At 43.8% G+C, this 18,992-nt stretch overlaps 1 protein-coding gene across 4 annotated transcripts in view; it reads left to right on the forward strand.

Annotated features, from left to right (window-relative positions):
* Nucleotides 1-12,786: 12,786 nt before the first annotated feature.
* Nucleotides 12,787-18,992, forward strand: part of LOC140211471 (spermatogenesis-associated protein 9-like) — a 48,534-nt gene continuing 42,328 nt past the window's right edge. For 3 of the 4 annotated variants that reach the window (XR_011889468.1, XM_072281192.1, XM_072281189.1), the window contains exon 1: nt 12,787-14,843. Coding sequence is in view for 1 of the 4 variants with exons in the window: in XM_072281189.1 (XP_072137290.1) it covers nt 14,789-14,843 (55 nt within the window). In the remaining 3 variants the exon portion in view is untranslated. The remainder of the gene's footprint in view (nt 14,844-18,992) is intronic. The other variant, XR_011889467.1, reaches the window with a different exon arrangement.

Genomic DNA, 18,992 nt, shown 5'->3' on the forward strand with positions numbered 1-18,992 from the left:
AATGATTGAAATCACTTTTATAAAAAAAAATGAGTTTTTGAATGGAATGTTTCAAACGCTATCTCTTCAAGATTTAAGTCTGTTTAATGTAACTTACAGTACGCAATTGTAGAGGAGAACAAAATAATTGTGACCTCAGATCCGATGCAGCATAAAAAAACTCAATAAAATAAAGAACACAAAAAATTTAAAAAAACAATGAAACACAGGAATGAAAACATAAATAAATATAAGTGTGAAGTGGTTCATTTTGGTTGGTCAAACTTGAAGACAGAATAGAATATTAATGATGAGATTCTTGGCAGTGTAGAGGATCAAAGAGATCTTGGTTCCGTGTCTATAGGACACGCAAAGCTGCTGTGCAGGTTGACAGTGTTGTTAAGAAGGTGTATGGTGTGCTGGCCTTCATTAACCGTGGGATTGAGTTCAAGAGCCGAGAGGTAATGTTACAGCTACATAGGACCTTGGTTAGACCCCACTTTCCTGAAAGGAAAATCCTGCCTGACAAACCTACTGCAATTCTTTGAGGAAATTACAAGCAGAGTAGTCAAAGGAGATGCAGTAGACGTAGTGTACTTGGATTTTCAGAAGGCCTTTCACAAAGTGCCGCACATGAGGCTGCTTAGCAAGATAAGAGCCCATGGAATTGCAGGGAAGTTACTTGTGTGAGTGGAGCATTGGTTGGTCGGCAGAAAACAGAGAGTGGGAATAAATATAAAGAGATCCTATTCTGGCTGACTGCCGGTTACCAGTGGAGTTCCACAGGGGTCAGTGTTGGGACCACTGCTTTTTACAATGTATGTCAATGATTTGGACTATGGGATTAATGGATTTGTGGCTAAATTTGCAGATGACACAAAGGTAGGTGGAGGAGCAAGTAGTGTTGAGGAAACAGAGCCTGCAGAGAGACTTAGATAGTTTAGGGGAATGGGCAAGGAAGTGGGAAATGAAATACAGTGTTGGAAAGTGTATGGTCATGTACTTTCATGGAAGAAATAAACAGGCAGACTCTTATTTAGATGGGGAGAGAATTCAAAATGCAGAGATGAAAAGGGACTTGGGAGTTCTTGTGCAAAATACGCTAAAGGTTAACCTCCAGGTTGAGTCAGTGATGAAGAAGGCAAATGCAATGTTGGCATTCATTTCTAGAGGTATAGAATATAAGGGCAGAGATGTGATGTTGAGGCTCTATAAGGCACTCGTGAGACCACACTTGGAGTACTGTGTGCAGTTTTGGGCTCCTTATTTTAGAAAGGATATACTGACATTGGAGAGGGTTCAGAGAAGATTCACGAGAATGATTCCCGGAATGAAAGGGTTACTGTATGAGGAACGTCTGGCAGCTCTTGGGCTGTGTTCCCTGGAGTTCAGGAGAATGAGGGGGAATCTCATAGAAACATTCCGAATGTTAAAAGGCCTGAAAAGATTAGACAAGGCAAAGTTATTTCCCATGTTAGGGGATTCTAGGACAAGAGGGCACGACTTCAGGATTGAAGGACGTCCATTTAGAACTGAGATGTGGAGAAATTACTTTAGTCAGAGGGTGGTAAATCTGTGGAAATCGTTGCCACGAGCAGCTGTGGAGGCCAAGTCATTGGGTGCATTTAAGGCAGAGATAGGTAGGTTCTTGATTAGCCAGGGCATCAAACGGAGAAGGCAGGGGAGTGGGGATGACTGGAAGATACCAAAGGGTCTTTTAAGAGACTCTTAGATAGGTACATGGAGCTTAGAAAAATAGAGGGCTATGCGGTCAGGAAATTCTAGGCAGTTACTAGAGTAGGTTACATGGTCAGCTCAACATTGTGGGCCGAAGGGCCAGTAATGTGCTGTAGATTTCTATGCTTACATCAGATAGCTTATATACATAGATTGCATGTCCATAAAGTGACGATAGGCACAGGAGTGCGACAGAAGGTGACTGACAGGAAATGATAAAGTAGTGGTGGTTGGGGGTGTGGAGGGGTGGGTTTGTGGGTGGTGGTATTGATCAATCTTACTGCTTGTGGAAAGTTACTGTTTTTGTGTCTGGTGGATCTGGTGTGGATACTACGTAGCCTCTTACAATATTACAGATTGCCAGGTATGATGTTGTGGCCATTACAGAATTGTGGCTGAAGGATGGTTATAGTTGGGAGCTGAATGTCCAAGGTTACACATTATATCGGAGGGATAGGAAAGTAGGCAGAGGGGGTGGTGTGGCTCTACTGGTAAAGAATGGCATCAAACCCCTTAGGAAGGGGAGGAGGAGATGGCGGCACGACAGCAGCACGCGCGGCCTCTCCGGTGAATGATATCTGTAATCTGTCAAGTAGGGGACCGTGCACAATTCTGATTTGATGGAGACGGATGTGAGAGTACGGAGGAACATCTGGAAAACTTCTGGAATGCCCGCTTTGTTGCTGCTGCTACTGTGGGGTAACCGGAACCTCCAGAGTAGAAGGCCCCGAATCCTCGGCTTTACTTGTTTCAGCGGCCGGGGCGAGGTCGAAGGTGCTCGGCAGAGGATGGCGCTCGGGAGGCTGTATCGGAGCGGCTGGTCGGAGGCTCGAAGTTTCCGGACGGACGGACTCAGTGTCGGCTGTGGTTGGCTGCTTCCAAGGCATCGGCAAGTTGACGGTGCCTGGAGGTTTATGGCAGGGAGTTTCCCCCTTTTGCCGCCTGCTATCTGGGACTCGGGAGTCGATCGACTCAGGGACTTTGAGACTTTTTTTACCGTGCCCATGGTTTGTTCTTCATCAAATTATGGTATTGCTTTGCACTGCTGTAACTATATGTTATAATTATGAGGTTCTGTCAGTGTTAGTCTTTGGTTTGTCTTGTTTTCTGTGATATCACTCCGGAGAAACATTGTATCATTTCTTAATGCATGTATGCATTTCTAAATGACAATAAAAGAGCACTGAGTGTTCTCATAATCTAATCTAAAAAAAACAATAGAAAGATGTGACATAGGATGGGAAGATGTTGAATCCTTGTGGGTTGCGTTTAGAAACTGCAAGGGTAAAAGGACGTTGATGGCAGTTATATACAGGCCTCACAACAGTGGTTAGTAGGTGGACCACAGATTACAACAGGAAATGGAAGAGGCGTGTCAAAAGGGCAATGATATGATAGTCATGGGAGATTTTAACATGCAGGTCGATTGGGAAAATCAGGTTGGTAATGGTTCTCAAGAGGGTGAGTTTGATGAATGCCTGTGAGATGGCTTTCTAGAGCAGTTTGCTGATGAGCCGATGAGAGGATCGGCTGTACTGGATTGGGTGTTATGTACTGAACTGGAGGCAATTAGGGAGCTTAAGGTAAAAGAACCTTTAGGAACCAGTGATCACAATATGATTGAGTTCGACTTGAAATTTGATAGGGAGAAAGTAAAGTCTGATGTAGCAGCATTTTAGTGGAGTAAAAGAAATTACAGTGATATCAGAGAGGAGTTGGCCACAGTAAATTGGAAGGAGCTGCTGGCAGGGATGTCAGCAGAGCAGCAATGGCATACGTTCCTGGGAAAAAAATGAGGAAGGCGCAGGACATGTGTGTTCCAAAAATGAAGAAATACTCAAATGGTAAAATAGTACAACCTTAGCTGACAAGGGAAGTCAAAGCCAATGTAAAAGCAAAAGAAAGGGCAGACAACAACGCAAATATTAGTGGGAAGATAGAGGATTGGGAAGATTTAAAAAACCTACAGAGGGCAACTAAAAAAATCATTAGAAGGGAAAAGATGAAATATGAAAGCAAGCTAGCAAATACTGTAATATCAAAGTGGATACTAAGAGTTTTTTCAAGTATGTTAAAAATAAAAGAGAAATAAGAGTGGATATAGGACCGCTAGAAAGTGAGGCAGGAGAATTAATAACGGGGGACAAGGAGATGGCAGATTAACTAAATGAGTATTTTGCATCAGTCTTCACTGTGGAGGACACCAGCAGTGTGCCTGATGTTGTAGTGTGTGAAGGAAGAGAAGTGGGTACAGTTATTGTTACAAGGGAGAAGGTGCTCAAAAAGCTGAAAGACCTAAAGGTACATAAGTCACCCAGACCAGCTGAACTGCACAATAGGGTTCTGAAAGAGGTAGCGGTAGAGTTTGTGGAGGGATTAGTAATGATCTTTCAAAAATCATTGGACTCTGGCATGGTGCCAGAGGACTGGAAAATTGCAAATGTCACTCCAATCTTTAAGAAAGGAGGAAGGCAGCAGAAAGGAAATTATAGACCAGTTAGCCTGACCTCAGTGGTTGGGAAGATGTTGGAGTCAATTGTTAAGGATGAGGTGATGGAGTACATAGAAACATAGAAAACATACTGCACAATCCAGGCCCTTTGGCCCACAAAGCTGTGCCGAACATGTCCCTACCTTAGAACTACCGAGGCTTTACCCATAGCCCTCTATTTTTCTAAGCTCCATGTTGTCATCCAGGAGTCTTTTAAAAGACCCTATCGTTTCTGCCTCCACCACCGCTGCCGGCAGCCCATTCCATGCACTCACCACTCTCTGCGTAAAAAACTTACCCCTGACATCTCCTCTGTACCTACTTCCAAGCACCTTAAAACTATGCCCTCTCGTGCTAGCCATTTCAGCCCTGGGGAAAAGCTTCTGACTATCCACACGATCAATGCCTCTCATTATCTTGTACAGTACACCTCTATCAGGTCACCGCTCATCCTCCGTCGCTCCAAGGAGAAAAGGCCAAGTTCACTCAACCTATTCTCATAAGGCATGCTCCCCAATCCAGGCAACATCCTTGTAAATCTCCTCTGCACCCTTTCTATGGTTTCCATGTCCTTCCTATAGTGAGGCGACCAGAACTGAGCACAGTACTCCAAGTGGGGTCTGACTATAGCTGCAACATTACCTCTCGGCTCTTAAATTCAATCCCATGATTGATGAAGGCCAATACACCGTATGCCTTCTTAACCACAGTCAACCTGCGTAGCAGCTTTGAGTGCCCTATGAACTCGGACCCCAAGATCCCTCTGATCCTCCACACTGCCAAGAGTCTTACCATTAATATCATATTTAACCTACCAAAATGAACCACCTCACTCTTATCTGGGTTGAACTCCATCTGCCACTTCTCAGTCCAGTTTTGCATCCTATCAATGTCCTGTTGTAACCTCTGACAGCCCTCCACACTATCCACAACACCCCCAACCTTTGCGTCATCAGCAAATTTACTAACCCATCCCTCCAGTTCCACATCCAGGTCATTTATAGAAATCACAAAGAGTAGGGGTCCCAGAACAGATCCCTGAGGCGCACAACTGTTCACTGGCCTCCATGCAGAATATGACCCGTCTACAACCACTCTTTGCCTTCTGTCGGCAAGCCAGTTCTGGATCCATAAAGCAATGTCCCCTTGGATACCATGCCTCCTTACTTTCTCAATAAGCCTTGCATGGGGTACCTTATCAAATGCCTTGGTGGCACAGGAAAAGATAGTACAAAGTCAGCATGGTTTCCTTCAGAGAAAATCCTGCCTAATACACCTGTTAGAATCCTTCGAGGAGATTACCAGTAGGATTGATAAAGGGGATGGAATGTATGTTGTATATTTGGGTTTTCAGAAGGCCTTTAACAAGGTGCTACACATGAGGCTACTTAGCAAGTTAAGAGCCCATGATATTACAGGGAAGTTTCTAACATGATTAGAACATTTGCTGATTGGTAGGAGGCAGTGAGTGGGAATAAAAAGATCTTTTTCTGGTTGGCTGCCATTCACTAATGGTGTTCTGCAAGGGTCAATGTTGGGACCACTTCTTTTTATCCTGTATATAAATTTTTTAGATGATAGAATAGATGGCTTTCTTGCCAAGTTTGGAGAAGATACGAAGATTGGGGGAGGGGCAGGTAGTGTTGAGGAAACAGGTAGGATGCAGAAGGATTTAAGCAGATTAGGAGAGTGGGTAAGAAAGTGGCAAATGAAATACAATGTTGGAAAATGCATGGTCGTGCACTTTGATAGCAGAAATAAATGTGTGGACTATTTTCCAATTGGGGAGAAAATCCAAGAATCTCAGATGCAGAGGGACTTGGGAGTCCTTGTGCAGAACATCCTGATGGTTAACTTGCAGGCTTTGAATTGAATTGAATTGATTTCTTACATCCATCACATACATAAGGAGTAAAAATCTTTACGTTACGTCTCCATCTAAATGTGCAATCATAGTAATTTATAATAATTTATAATAAATAGAACAGTCGATGTAATATAGAGTACACTCAAATCAGCGTGAGTTAATCAGTCTGATAGCCTGGTGGAAGAAGCTGTCCTGGTTTTTATGCTGTGATACCGTTACCCGGATGGCAGCAGCTGGAACAGAGTGTAATTGGGGTGACTCGGGTCCTCAGTGATCTGATGGGCCCTTTTTACACACCTGTCCTTGTAAATGTCCTGAATCATGGGAAGTTCACAACTACCGATGCACTGGGCTATTCGCACCACTCTCTGCAGAGTCCTGCGGAGTCAATGGTGAGGAAGGCAAGTGCTATGTTAGCATTCATTTCAAGAGATCTAGGATACAAGAGCAGGGATGTGATGCTGAGGCTTTATAAGGCACTGATGAGTCCTCAACTTGAGTATTGTGAACAGTTTTGGGATCCTCATCTTTGAAAAGATATACTGGCATTGGAGAGGGTTCAGAGGAGGTTCACAAAGATGATTCCAGGAATGAAAGGGTTATCATATGAGGAATGTTTAATGACTCTAGGTCTATACTCGGAGAGTAAGAGGCGGAGAGTTTCTTAAATGCATCTATTTTAATGCTAGGAGCATTGTAAGAAAGGTGGATGAGCTTAGAGCATGGATTGATACCTGGAAATATGATGTTGTAGCTATTAGTGAAACATGGTTGCAGGAGGGGTGTGATTGGCAACTAAATATTCCAGGATTTCATTGCTTCAGGTGTGATAGAATAGGAGGGGCAAGAGGGGGAAGTGTTGCATTGCTTGTCAGAGAAAATATAACAGCGGTGCTCTGGCAGGATAGATTAGTGGACTTGTCTAGGGAGTCTATTTGGGTGGAATTGAGGAATGGGAAAGGTGTAGTGACACTTATAGGGGTGTATTATAGACCACCTAATGGGGAGTGAGAATTGGAGGAGCAAATTTGTAAGGAGATAGCAGATATTTGTAGTAAGCACAAGGTTGTAATTGTAGGAGATTTTAATTTTCCACACATAGACTGGGAAGCTCATTCTGCAAAAAGGCTGGATGATTTGGAGTTTGTCAAATGTGTGCAAGATAGTTTTTTGCAGCAATACATAGAGGTACCAACTAGAGAAAGGGCAGTGTTGGATCTCCTGTTAGGGAATGAGATAGTGCAGGTGACAGAGGTATGTGTTGGGGAGTACTTCGGGTCCAGTGATCACAATACAATTAGTTTCAATATAATTATGGAGAAGGATAGAACTGGACCCAGGGTTGAGATTTTTGATTGGAGAAAGGCTAACTTTGAGGAGATGCGAAAGAATTTAGGAGTGGATTGGGATAATTTGTTTTATGGTAAGGATGTAATAGAGAAATGGAGGTGATTTAAAGGTGAAATTTTGAGGGTACAGGATCTTTATGTTCCTGTTAGATTGAAGGGAAAGGTTGAAAGTTTGATAGAGCCATGGTTTTCAAGGGATATTGGAAACTTGGTTCAGAAAAAGAGAGGGATCTACAATAAATACAGGCAGCTTGGAGTAAATGAGGTGCTCGAGGAATATAAAGAATGTAAAAAGAATCTTAAGAAAGAAATTAGAAAAGCTAAAAGAAGATACGAGGCTGCTTTGGCAAGTAAGGTGAAAATAAATCCAAAGGACTTCTACAGTTATATTAATAGCAAAAAGATAGTGAGGGATAAAATTGGTCCCTTAGAGAATCGGAGTGGACGGCTATGTGTGGAGCCAAAAGAGATGGGGGAGATTTTGAACAATTTCTTTTCTTTGGAAGTACAGGTGCTTTTAAGGAATATGAAAGTGGATAAGTCTTCGGGTCCAGACAAGATATTCTCTAGGACCTTGGGGGAAGTTAGTGTGAAAATAGCAGGGGCTCTGACAGAAATATTTCAAATGTCATTAGAAACGGGGATGGTGCCGGAGGATTAGCGCATTGCTCATGTTGTTCCATTGTTTAAAAAGGGTTCTAAGAGTAAACCTAGCAATTATCGGCCTGTGAGTTTGACATCAGTGGTGGGTAAATTGATGGAAAGTATTCTTAGAGATGGTATATATAATTATCTGGATAGACAGGGTCTGATTAGGAACAGTCAACATGGATTTGTGCGTGGAAGATACATTAGGACAGATAAGTCCCCGGGGCCTGCCGGAATATTCCCCAGGCTGCTCCATGAGGCGAGAGAAGAGATTGCTGAGCCTCTGGCTAGGATCTTTATGACCTCGTTGTCCACGGGAATGGTACCGGAGGGTTGGAGGGAGGCGAATGTTGTTCCCTTGTTCAAAAAAGGTAGTAGGGATAGTCCGGGTGATTATAGACCAGTGAGCCTTACGTCTGTGGTGGGAAAGCTGTTGGAAAAGATTCTTAGAAATAGGATCTATAGGCATTTAGAGAATCATGGTCTGATCTGGGACAGTCAGCATGGCTTTGTGAAGGGCAGATCGTGTCTAACAAGCCTGATAGAGTTCTTTGAGGAGGTGACCAGGCATATAGTTGAGGGTAGTGCAGTGGATGTGATCTATATGGATTTTAGTAAGGCATTTGACAAGGTTCCACACAATAGGCTTATTCAGAAAGTTAGAAGGCATGGGATCCAGGGAAGTTTGGCCAGGTGGATTCAGAATTGGCTTGCCTGCAGAAGGCAGAGGGTGGTGGTGGAGGGAGTACATTCAGATTGGAGGATTGTGACCAGTGGTGTCCCACAAGGATCTGTTCTGGGACCTCTACTTTTCGTGATTTTTATTAACGACCTGGATGTGGGGGTAGAAGGATGGGTTGGCAAGTTTGCAGACGACACAAAGGTTGGTGGTGTTGTAGATAGTGTAGAGGATTGTCAAAGATCGCAGAGAGACATTGATAGGATGCAGAAGTGGGCTGAGAAGTGGCAGATGGAGTTCAACCCGGAGAAGTGTGAGGTGGTACACTTTGGAAGGACAAACTCCAAGGCAGAGTACAAAGTAAATGGCAGGATACTTGGTAGTGTGGAAGAGCAGAGGGAGCTCGGGGTACATGTCCACAGTTCCCTGAAAGTTGCCTCACAGGTGGATAGGGTAGTTAAGAAAGCTTATAGGGTGTTAGCTCTCATAAGTCGAGGGATAGAGTTTAAGAGTCGCGATGTAATGATGCAGCTCTGTAAAACTCTGGTTAGGCCACACTCAGAGTATTAAGTCCAGTTCTGGTCACCTCACTATAGGAAGGATGTGGAAGGATTGGAAAGGGTACAGAGGAGATTTACCAGGATGCTGCCTGGTTTAGAAAGTATGCATTATGATCAGAGATTAAGGGAGCTAGGGCTTTACTCTTTGGAGAGAAGGAGGATGAGAGGAGACATGATAGAGGTGTACAAGATAATAAGAGGAATAGATAGAGTGGATAGCCAGCGCCTCTTCCCCAGGGCACCACTGCCTGAGTCAGTGCTGGAGGTAGATACACTAGTGAAGTTTAAGAGACTACTGGACAGGGATATGGAGGAATCTAAGGTGGGGGCTTATATGGGAGGCAGGGTTTGAGGGTCGGCACAACATTGTGGGCCAAAGGGCCTGTACTGTGCTGTACTATTCTATGTTCTATGTTCTATGAAGGTCATGTTTGACAAATCTTATTGAATTTTTTGATGAGGTTACTAGGAAAGTTGACGAGGGTAAAGCGGTGGATGTTGTCTATATGGACTTCAGTAAGGCCTTTGACAATGTTCCACATTGAAGGTTAGTTAGGAAGGTTCAATCGTTAGGCATTAATATCGAAGTAGTAAAATGGATTCAGCAGTGGCTGGATGGGAGACGCCAGAGAGTAGTGGTGGATAACTGTGTGTCAGATTGGAGGGCAGTGTGTAGCGGTATGCCTCAGGGATCTGTACTGGGTCCAGTGTTGTTTGTCATATATATTAATGATCTGGATGATGGGGTGGTAAATTGGATGAGTAAGTATGCAGATGATACTAAGATAGGTGGCGTTGTGGATAATGAAGTAGGTTTTCAAAGCTTGCAGAGAGATTTAGTCTGGTTAGAAGAGTGGAATGAAAGGTGGCAGATGGAGTTTAATGCTGATAGATGTGAGGTGCTACAGTTTTATAGGACTAATCAAAATAGGACATGCACGGTAAATGGTAGGGCATTGAAGAATGCAGTAGAACAGAGGGATCTAGGAATAATGGTGCATAGTTCCCTGAAGGTGGAATCTCATGTGGATAGGGTGGTGAAGAAAGCTTTTGGTATGCTGGCCTTTATTAATCAGAGCATTGAGTATCGGAGTTGAGATGTAATGTTAAAATTGTATAAGGCATTGGTGAGGCCAAATTTGGAGTATAGTGTACAGTTCTGGTCACCGAATTATAGGAAAGATGTCAATAAAATTGAGAGAGTACAGAGGAGATTTACTAAAATGTTGCCTGGGTTTCATCTCCTAAGTTACAGAGAAAGGTTGAACAAGTTAGGTCTTCATTCTTTGGAGCGTAGAAGGTTGAGGGGGTACCTGATAGAGGTATTTAGAATTATGAGGGGAATAGATAGAGTTGATGTGGATAGGATTTTTCCATTGAGAGTGGGGGAGATTCAAACAAGAGGACATGAGTTGAGAGTTAAAGGGCAAAAGTTTAGGGGTAACATGAGGGGGAACTTCTTTACTCAGAGACTGGTAGCTGTGTGGAACAAGCTTCCAGCAGAAGTGGTTGAGGCAGGTTCGATGTTGTCGTTTAAAGTTAAATTGGATAGATATATGAACAGAAAAGTAATGGAGGGTTATGGGCTGAGTGCAGGTCGGTGGAACTAGGTGAGAGTAAGAATTCGGCACGGACTAGAAGGGCCAAGATGGCCTCTTTCTGTGCTGTAATTGTTATATGGTTATATGGTTACTCGCTGAAATTCGGAAGAATGAGGGAGGATCTCATTGAAACCTTTTGAATACTTTATACATTATACTTTATTGTCACCAAACAATTGATACTAGAACATACAATTATCATAGCGATATTTGACTCTGCACTTTGCGCTCCCTGGAGTACAAATTGATAGTAAATATTAAAAATTTACAAACGTAAATTATAAACCATAAATAGAAAATAGAAAATGTGAAGTAAGGTAGTGCAAAAAAAACCAAGAGGCTGGTCCGGATATTTGGAGGGTACGGCCCAGATCCGGGTCAGGATCCGTTCAGCAGTCTTATCACAGTTGGAAAGGAGCTATTCCCAAATCTGGCCGTACGAGTCTTCAAGCTCCTGAGCCTTCTCCCGGAGGGAAGAGAGACGAAAAGTGTGTTGGCTGGGTGGGTCGTGTCCTTGATTATCCTGGCAGCACTGTACTGACAGCGTGCAGTGTAAAGTGAGTCTAAGGACAAAAGATTGTAAGGCAGTGGTCCCCAACCTTCGGGCCATGGACTGATTCCAGGCCGTGAAGCATGCAGTGCTGCAGTGGTAGCTGGGACTCACCCAGCACATCTTTAAGAAAAAAGCTGAAATAAACAAGCTAATTAATTAGGTGCTGCCCAGAAGCCAGTCTTCATTAGAGGAACTGAGGTGAAGAGGGTCAATAACTTTAAATTCTTCGGCATTAAGGATCGACGTTTTTTGGATGATCAGCCATGATCATAATAAATGGCGGTGCAGGCTCGAAGGGCCGAATGGCCTACTTCTGCACCTATTTTCTATGTTTCTATGTTTCTATGTTTCTCTCTCTGAAAAATGTCAGAGGATCTGTCCTGGGACCAGCATGTAACTGTCATTACAAAGAAAGCACGGCAGCACCTATACTTTATTAGAAGTTTGTGCAGATTCAACATGTCACCTCGATCTTGACAGCCCTGTCTTTTCAGCCTGTCCGGGCTGGCATTTAAATTGACCAAACAGTGGAACAGCTAAAGGCTCCAGCGCCCTGGAAAGAGGAGTGAACATCGCGTAAAGCAAGTGAAATCGGCAATTGCCTCTGATCTGGGCTGACATTTACGTGCCGGGCGGCACCTAATTAATTAGCTTGTTTATTTCGGCTTTTTTCTTAAGGATATGCTGGGTGCATTCCAGCTACTGCTGCACCCCTGCATGCTTCATGGCCCAGTATCGGTTCACGGCCCGGAGGTTGGGGACCACTGTTATAAGGCCTAGACAGCATGGATGTGCAAAGGATGTTTCCCATGGTGGGAGAGTCTGGGACAAGAGGGAACAGCTTGAGGATAGAGGGCGCCCTTTCAAAACAGAGATGTGCAGAGATGTCTTTAGCCAAAGGGTGGTGATTTTGTGGAATTTGTTGCCACATATAGCTGTGGAGGCTAGGGGCGGCGCTGAGGTGGTGCTGTAGCCCCAGCAGAAATTACAATAGCACCACCAAGAAATTAACTGAAATTTGACATACAAATTGCAGCTGCTTTGCTTTCTCTTATAGTTTTGAATACAGCTTGTTCCTCCAGTTGATCTAGTGAAACAGTGCCCCCAATTACCATAGCACCCACGCAGCAATAAAGTTATAAGCTCTGTCTCTGTGCTGGTCTAAGGTCAGATCCACTCTATACTTCTGCTTATTCGTTCGTTGTCAATGTCGTTACGGTGATGATGTCACTCACTCTCACGCAAGAAATTGATAGTATACATCCAGGCGCAGATCCATGGTCTCGCGAGACTAACGGATACCCCCCCCCCCCCACACACACACACACACACACACACACACACACACTGCATTTTTACAAGCTAGCGTGGGCCTGGCACGTGCATTATTTTGGCCGGCGTGAAAAATGGATCAATTTTTAGTCAGTAAATGACCTCATCCAGAGGAATCAGTGGTGTCTCAGCCTGAGCCTGTCTTAATTGAAAGTGACATGCAGAAAGAAGTGAGTGGAGATGAGGACGCAGCAGTTCATCAAAGGAGTGTGAGCGCGAAGTAGAGGAACAAGAAACGGAGCGGGATTCGGAAGATAAAGGACATGCAAAGATTGTCCAAGAAAATTGTGAGTATATGAGAGCAGTGGTTGAGTCTCTATGCTATACTGCGTGCCAAGGCATTGCCCAGCGACGACACCGGGATCTAGCAGTAGGGGAAACTTTGTTGAGTTGCTCAGTGGAATTGGGAAGTTTGATAAGGCTGTAGCTAAAAAAATAGAAGACAATCCTGGAAATGCAAAAAACACCCATCACGATATCGAAAATGAAGTTATGAGTATTATGGTAGATTTGTAAGAAGTCAGATAAGGGCAGAGATCAAGGGGGCTGGACATTTTGCCATCATGGTGGATGAAAGTAAAGACTTGAGTAAAAAGGAGCAAATATCAGTGCTGGTGCGGTATTTCAATAACGAAACGGTGCTTGAAGAATTCTTGCTCTTCACTCCAGCAGAAGGGTTGGACACAGAGTCGCTTCTTAAAAGCATTGAACAGACACTCGCCCGGTGTGTTATTGATAAGAACGCGTGTATGGGTCAGTGTTATGATGGGGCGGCAGTGATGTTGGGGTGCAATAACGGGGTACAAGAGAGGTTCAGGAAAGAGGTCCCGCAGGCATTATATATACACTGCCATGCTCACAGACTTAACCTTGTTTTAGTGGATGTTGTGAGCAATGTACCACAAGCGGGTGAGGTTTTTGAAACTGTGCAGCTGCTTTACAACTTCTTTTCAAACTCAGTTGCCCACGATCTTTTCATGAAGAAACAGAGAGAACTGGAATCAACTACACAGTCTGTGGAGTTGAAGAAATTGTCAGATACACGCTGGGCATGGCAGTATACAGCTTTGTGGGCTATAAGGAAATCACTCCCTGCCATTCTAGCTACACTACAGGATATTATGGGTCAACCAAATGCAGGGAGGAAAACGGAGGCCAGAGCTGTAAATGGACTGATTGACGAGCAGTTTGCTTTACTTCTCACTCTGTTTGAGAATTTATTCCAAGTCACCAAGTTCATGTCAGACCAGCTACAATCTCCCAATTTGGAGCTTTCATCCGCTGTGGATTTGGCTCAGTCTGTTATCGATGAACTCTCAGCAAAACGGGGAGAGGAATCATGGAGTGAAATTCAGACAAGAGTTAGGGACCTCTGCATCAAGGCCGGTATACAGAGCAGACCACATGAAAGGAGACAGGCCCAGCCACCCCGCCGCATATGTGATTTTGTTGTTGAGGCCCAAACTGAACACACACCTGTCACATCCTCTGATGACCTTCGCAAGCACTGTTTCTATTCGGTTATAGATAGACTTCTGACTGAAATGAAAAGACGGTTCTCAATTGAGACTGGGGGTGTTCTGACTGGAGTCTCAGCATTGAGTCCCAAACACAAGTTCTTCCTAGGCAAGAGCTGCCTTTGGCCAATGGCCCAATACTATGGAGTGACTGAAGTGAACCTGACTGCAGAGCTACATCAGGTTCGGCATCTGCTGGAAACAAGACAAAAGCGAGGACAGACAGTGAATGACACAGTGGAAGCTCTAGCTCCAATGAGACCCTACCACGATGCATTTATAGATTTATACAAACTAATCTGCATATCACTGACTCTGCCTGTGACATCTGCCTCATGCAAATGGAGTTTCTCTTGCCTCAGACGCCTCAAAAACTACCTGAGGAATAGCAGCGGCGATGCTCGGAACAGCAACTTGGCCCTGTTGGCCATAAACAGCCGGAGGACCGAAGCACTTGACATCCAGAAAATCAGTGATGCTTTCGCCACCAATCACAACAGACGGATTGTGCTTCTCTGAAAACATCAATGGTGAGTGCAGTTGATTTTTTAAAAATTTGGGCCAAGACTAATGCTGATTATTATTATTATTTTGTGGTGGATACCCCATAGTCCTCACGTTTCCTACAAATCCTAAAATATTACATTTACTGCTATTAAGCCTACTGGTTTTGCTTAGACTTCCAAGTGGTGATTCTGTTGATTTGTGTTTTAAATTCAATAGCTGAATTAATTGAGGTATTGCATGGTCAGAGTCCAATTTGTCCAACTCCTGGTAAAGCCTTGCATCTGTTGTTTGCCTTATTTGACTATAACAACAGTGTATCTTTTGGCATTATCTGTTAATGTAATGTGAATAGCAGTGGACATTGTGTTGAAAAGCATGAATTTGACACTGGTTGTGGGGTTGGTGCGTGATTCACGTTGTGCGCTGTGGGTCGGACGCTCTGTTGGTTTGTTTGTTTATGCTCTATGTAGTCCGGGTTGTCTCCGATGCTGTTGACTCTGTCACAGTTCACTTCTATATTAGATCTATCAATTGCTGTTGCTTGTGAATCAACAGAGGCATTTGTAGTAGGCACATAATGCTTGAAACTGACTTTTGAATGCCATACATCTGGCCTTACGAATACATATTATCATAGGGTACATCCCTCAGCACCATCACTGAATCATTCAGCCCCACTGTAGCACCAGCAAGAAAAAATCTCTGGTGCCGCCACTGGTGGAGGCCAGGTCGTCGGGTGTATTTAATGCAGAGTTTGATAGGTTCTTGTTTGGACATGGAATCAAAGGTTACAGAGAGAAGGCCAGGAAGCGAGGCTGAGGAGGAGGAAAAAAAAGTATCAGTCATAATTAAATGGCGGAGCAGATTCGCTGGGCCAGATGGCCTAATTCTGCTCCCATGTCTTCAGGTCTGTTCCCTGATGGGAGCTGACAAACAGTCCATGAGCAGGGTGGGTGATATTACCAGCCTTTTTGTATCTATGTCCTTAATGTCAGGGAGGCCGGTGCTGGTGAAGCACTGAGTAGTTTTGACCACCAGTTGTAGGGTCTTCCCATCCACTGGAGTGCAGTTTCCATACCATGCTGTGATGCAGCTTGTTAGGATGCTCTCTACTGCACATCTGTGGAATGATGTGAGTATAGATGTGCAAAGTCCAGCTCTCTTCAGCCTCCTCAGAAAGTAGAGTCATTGGTAAGCTTTGCTTGGTTGTGTAGGATGTGTTCTAGGACCATGAGAGGTTGTGCAAGACATGTACTTCTAGGAGTTTGAAACTGCTTGCAGTTTCCACTGCTGTGCTGCCAAAGTAAAGGGAGATGTGAATGGTGTGAGCTCTTCTGAAGTCCATCAGACACAAGGTGTAGGAGCAGAGGTCAGCCATTTGGTCCATTGAGTCTGCTCCACCATTTAATCTTGCCTGATCCATTTTCCTGTCAGCCCCAATCTCCTGCCTTTTCCCTGTATCCCTTCATGTCCTGGTTAATCAAGAATCTATCAACCTCAGCCTTCAGAAGGTTCACAAAAATGATTCCAGCATTAAGTGGCTTGCCATATGAAGAGTGTTTGGTGGCTCTGGGCCTGTGTTCACTGGAATTCAGAAGAATGAGGGTGGACCTAATTGCAACCTATAAAATGCCAAAAGGCCTTGATAGAATGGATGTGGAAAGGATGTTTCCTCTGGTGGGAGAGTTTAAGACCAGAGGACACAGCCTCAGAATAGAGGAGTGTCCTTTTAGAATGGAGATGAAGAGGAATTTCTTTAGCCAGGATGGTGAATCTATGGAATTCTTTGCCACAGGCAGCTGTGGAGGCCAAGTCTTTATGCACATTTAAGGCAGAGGTTGAAAGATTCAGGTCAGGGCATGAAGGGCATGAAGGGATGCAGAGAGAAGGCAGCAGATTGGGGCTGAGAGGAAAATTGGATCAGCCATGATGAATGGTGGAACAGGCTCGATGACAAATGATCTAATTATGCTCATATATCTTATGGTCATATGGTTTCAATGAGATCACCCGTCATTCTTCTGAATTTCAGTGAGTAGATCCAGAGCCATCAAAAGCTCTTCATATGACAAGCCTTTCAATCCTGAATCATTTTCATTAAACACCTTTGAACCCTCTCCAGTATCTGCAGATCCTTTCTGAGATAAGGAGCACAAAACTGCACACAATACTCCAAGTGAGGACTCATCAGTGCTTTATAAAGCCTCAACATTACGTCCCTTATTTTATATTCTAGTCCCCTTGAAATGAGTGCTAACATTGCATTTGCCTTCCTCACCACAGACTCAACCTGTAAATTAACTTTCAGGGAATCGTGCAGAAGGACTCCCAAGCCCCTTTACACTCCGATTTTTGAATTTTCTCTCCATTTAGAAAATAGTCTATGCTTTTATTTCTGTTACCAAAGTGCATGCCCATACACTTCTTGACACTGTATTCCTTTTGCCATCTTTTTGCCCATTCTCCTAATCTGTCTAAATCCATTTGTAGCCTCTCAACTTCCTCAAAACTACCTGCCCCTCCACCTATCTTTGTACAGTCTGAAAAGTCGGCTACAAAGCCATCGATTTCCTCATCCAAATCATTGACGTATAATGTAAAAAGAATCGGTTCCAACACAGACCCTTGTGGAACACCACTAGTCACCATCAGCCAACCAGAAAAGGCTCTCTTTATTCCCACTCTGCCTCCTGCCAATTAGCCACTGTTTTATCCATGCTGGAATCTTCCATGTAATACCATGGGCTCACAGTTTGTTAAGCAGCCTCGTGTGTGGCACCTTGTCAAAGGCCTTCTGAAAATCCATATAAATAACCAACCGATTCTCCTTTATCTATTCTGATTGTTATTTCTTCAAAGAATTCCAGCAGATTTGTCAGGCAACTTTTCCCTTGAGGAAACCATGCTGACTGTGGCCTATTTTATCGTGTTCCTCCAAGAACCCTGAAACTGCTTCTTTAACAATTTACTCCCACATTTTCTTAACCACCGAGGTTAGACTAAGTGGCCTATAATTTCCTACCTTCTGCCCCTCTCTCTTTTGGAAGAGTGGAGTGACACTTGCAATTCAACTATCTTTTGTAACCATGCCAGAACTAATTGATTCTTGTAAGATCATTACTAATGCTTCAGGCACCTCTTTCAGAACCCTGGGGTGTACAGCATCTGGTCCAGGTGACCTGTCTACCTACAGCCCTTTCAGCTTCCCAAGAACCTTCTCCTTAGTAGTGACAACTTCACACTCTTCTGCCCCCTGACACTCTCAAATTTCCAGTATACTGCTAGTATCTTCCACAGTGATGACTGATGCAAAATACGTATTCAGTTCATCCGCCATTTCCTTGTCCCTAGTACCTGTGTTACTATTATGCTGTCTTTAGTACTATTAGCTGGCTTACCTTCATTTTCCATCTTTTCCATCTTAATGACTTGTTTTGTTGCCTTCAGCTGGTTTTTAAAACTTTCCCAATCTTCTAATTTCACACAACATTTTGCTTTATATGCCCTCTGCGGCTCTTCTGTTGGCCTTGACCTGTCTTGTTAGTCACGGTTGTGGCATGTTGCCTTCAGAATGCTCCTTCCTCTTTGGGATGTATATATCCTGCACCTTCCAAATTGCTTCCAGAAATTCCAGCCATTGCTGCCCGAATTTTTTTCCCCCAAACAGTTTTGGCCAGCTCCTCTCTCTCTTACAGGCCTCTGTAATTCCCTTTACTCCACTCCAATACTGATACATCTGACCTTAGCTTCTCCTTCTCAAATTGCAGGGTGAATTCTATCATGTTATGATCAAGCCCCTAAGGGTTCCTTTACCTTAAGCTCACTAATCAATTCTGATTTATTGCACAACACCCAACACCCAACACCCAAACCAGAATAGCTGATCCTCCCATGGAATCAACCAGAAGCTGCTCTAAAAAGCCATGTCATAGGCATCCTCAAAATTCCCCATCTTGGAATCCAGCATCAACCTAATTTTCCCAATCAATCTGCAAATTGAAACCCCCATGACATTCTTAACATTCCCTTTTTGGCATACATTTTCTATCTTCAGTTTAAATTGTTGATTACATCTTTATTACTGTTTGGGGATCTGTATATAACTCCCATCAGGGTCTTTTTACTCTTGCAGTTCCTTAGCTCTAACCACAGTGATTCAACACCTTCCAACT

This window comes from Mobula birostris, chromosome 17 (assembly GCF_030028105.1).
Source record: "Mobula birostris isolate sMobBir1 chromosome 17, sMobBir1.hap1, whole genome shotgun sequence".
Lineage (NCBI taxonomy): Eukaryota > Metazoa > Chordata > Chondrichthyes > Myliobatiformes > Myliobatidae > Mobula > Mobula birostris.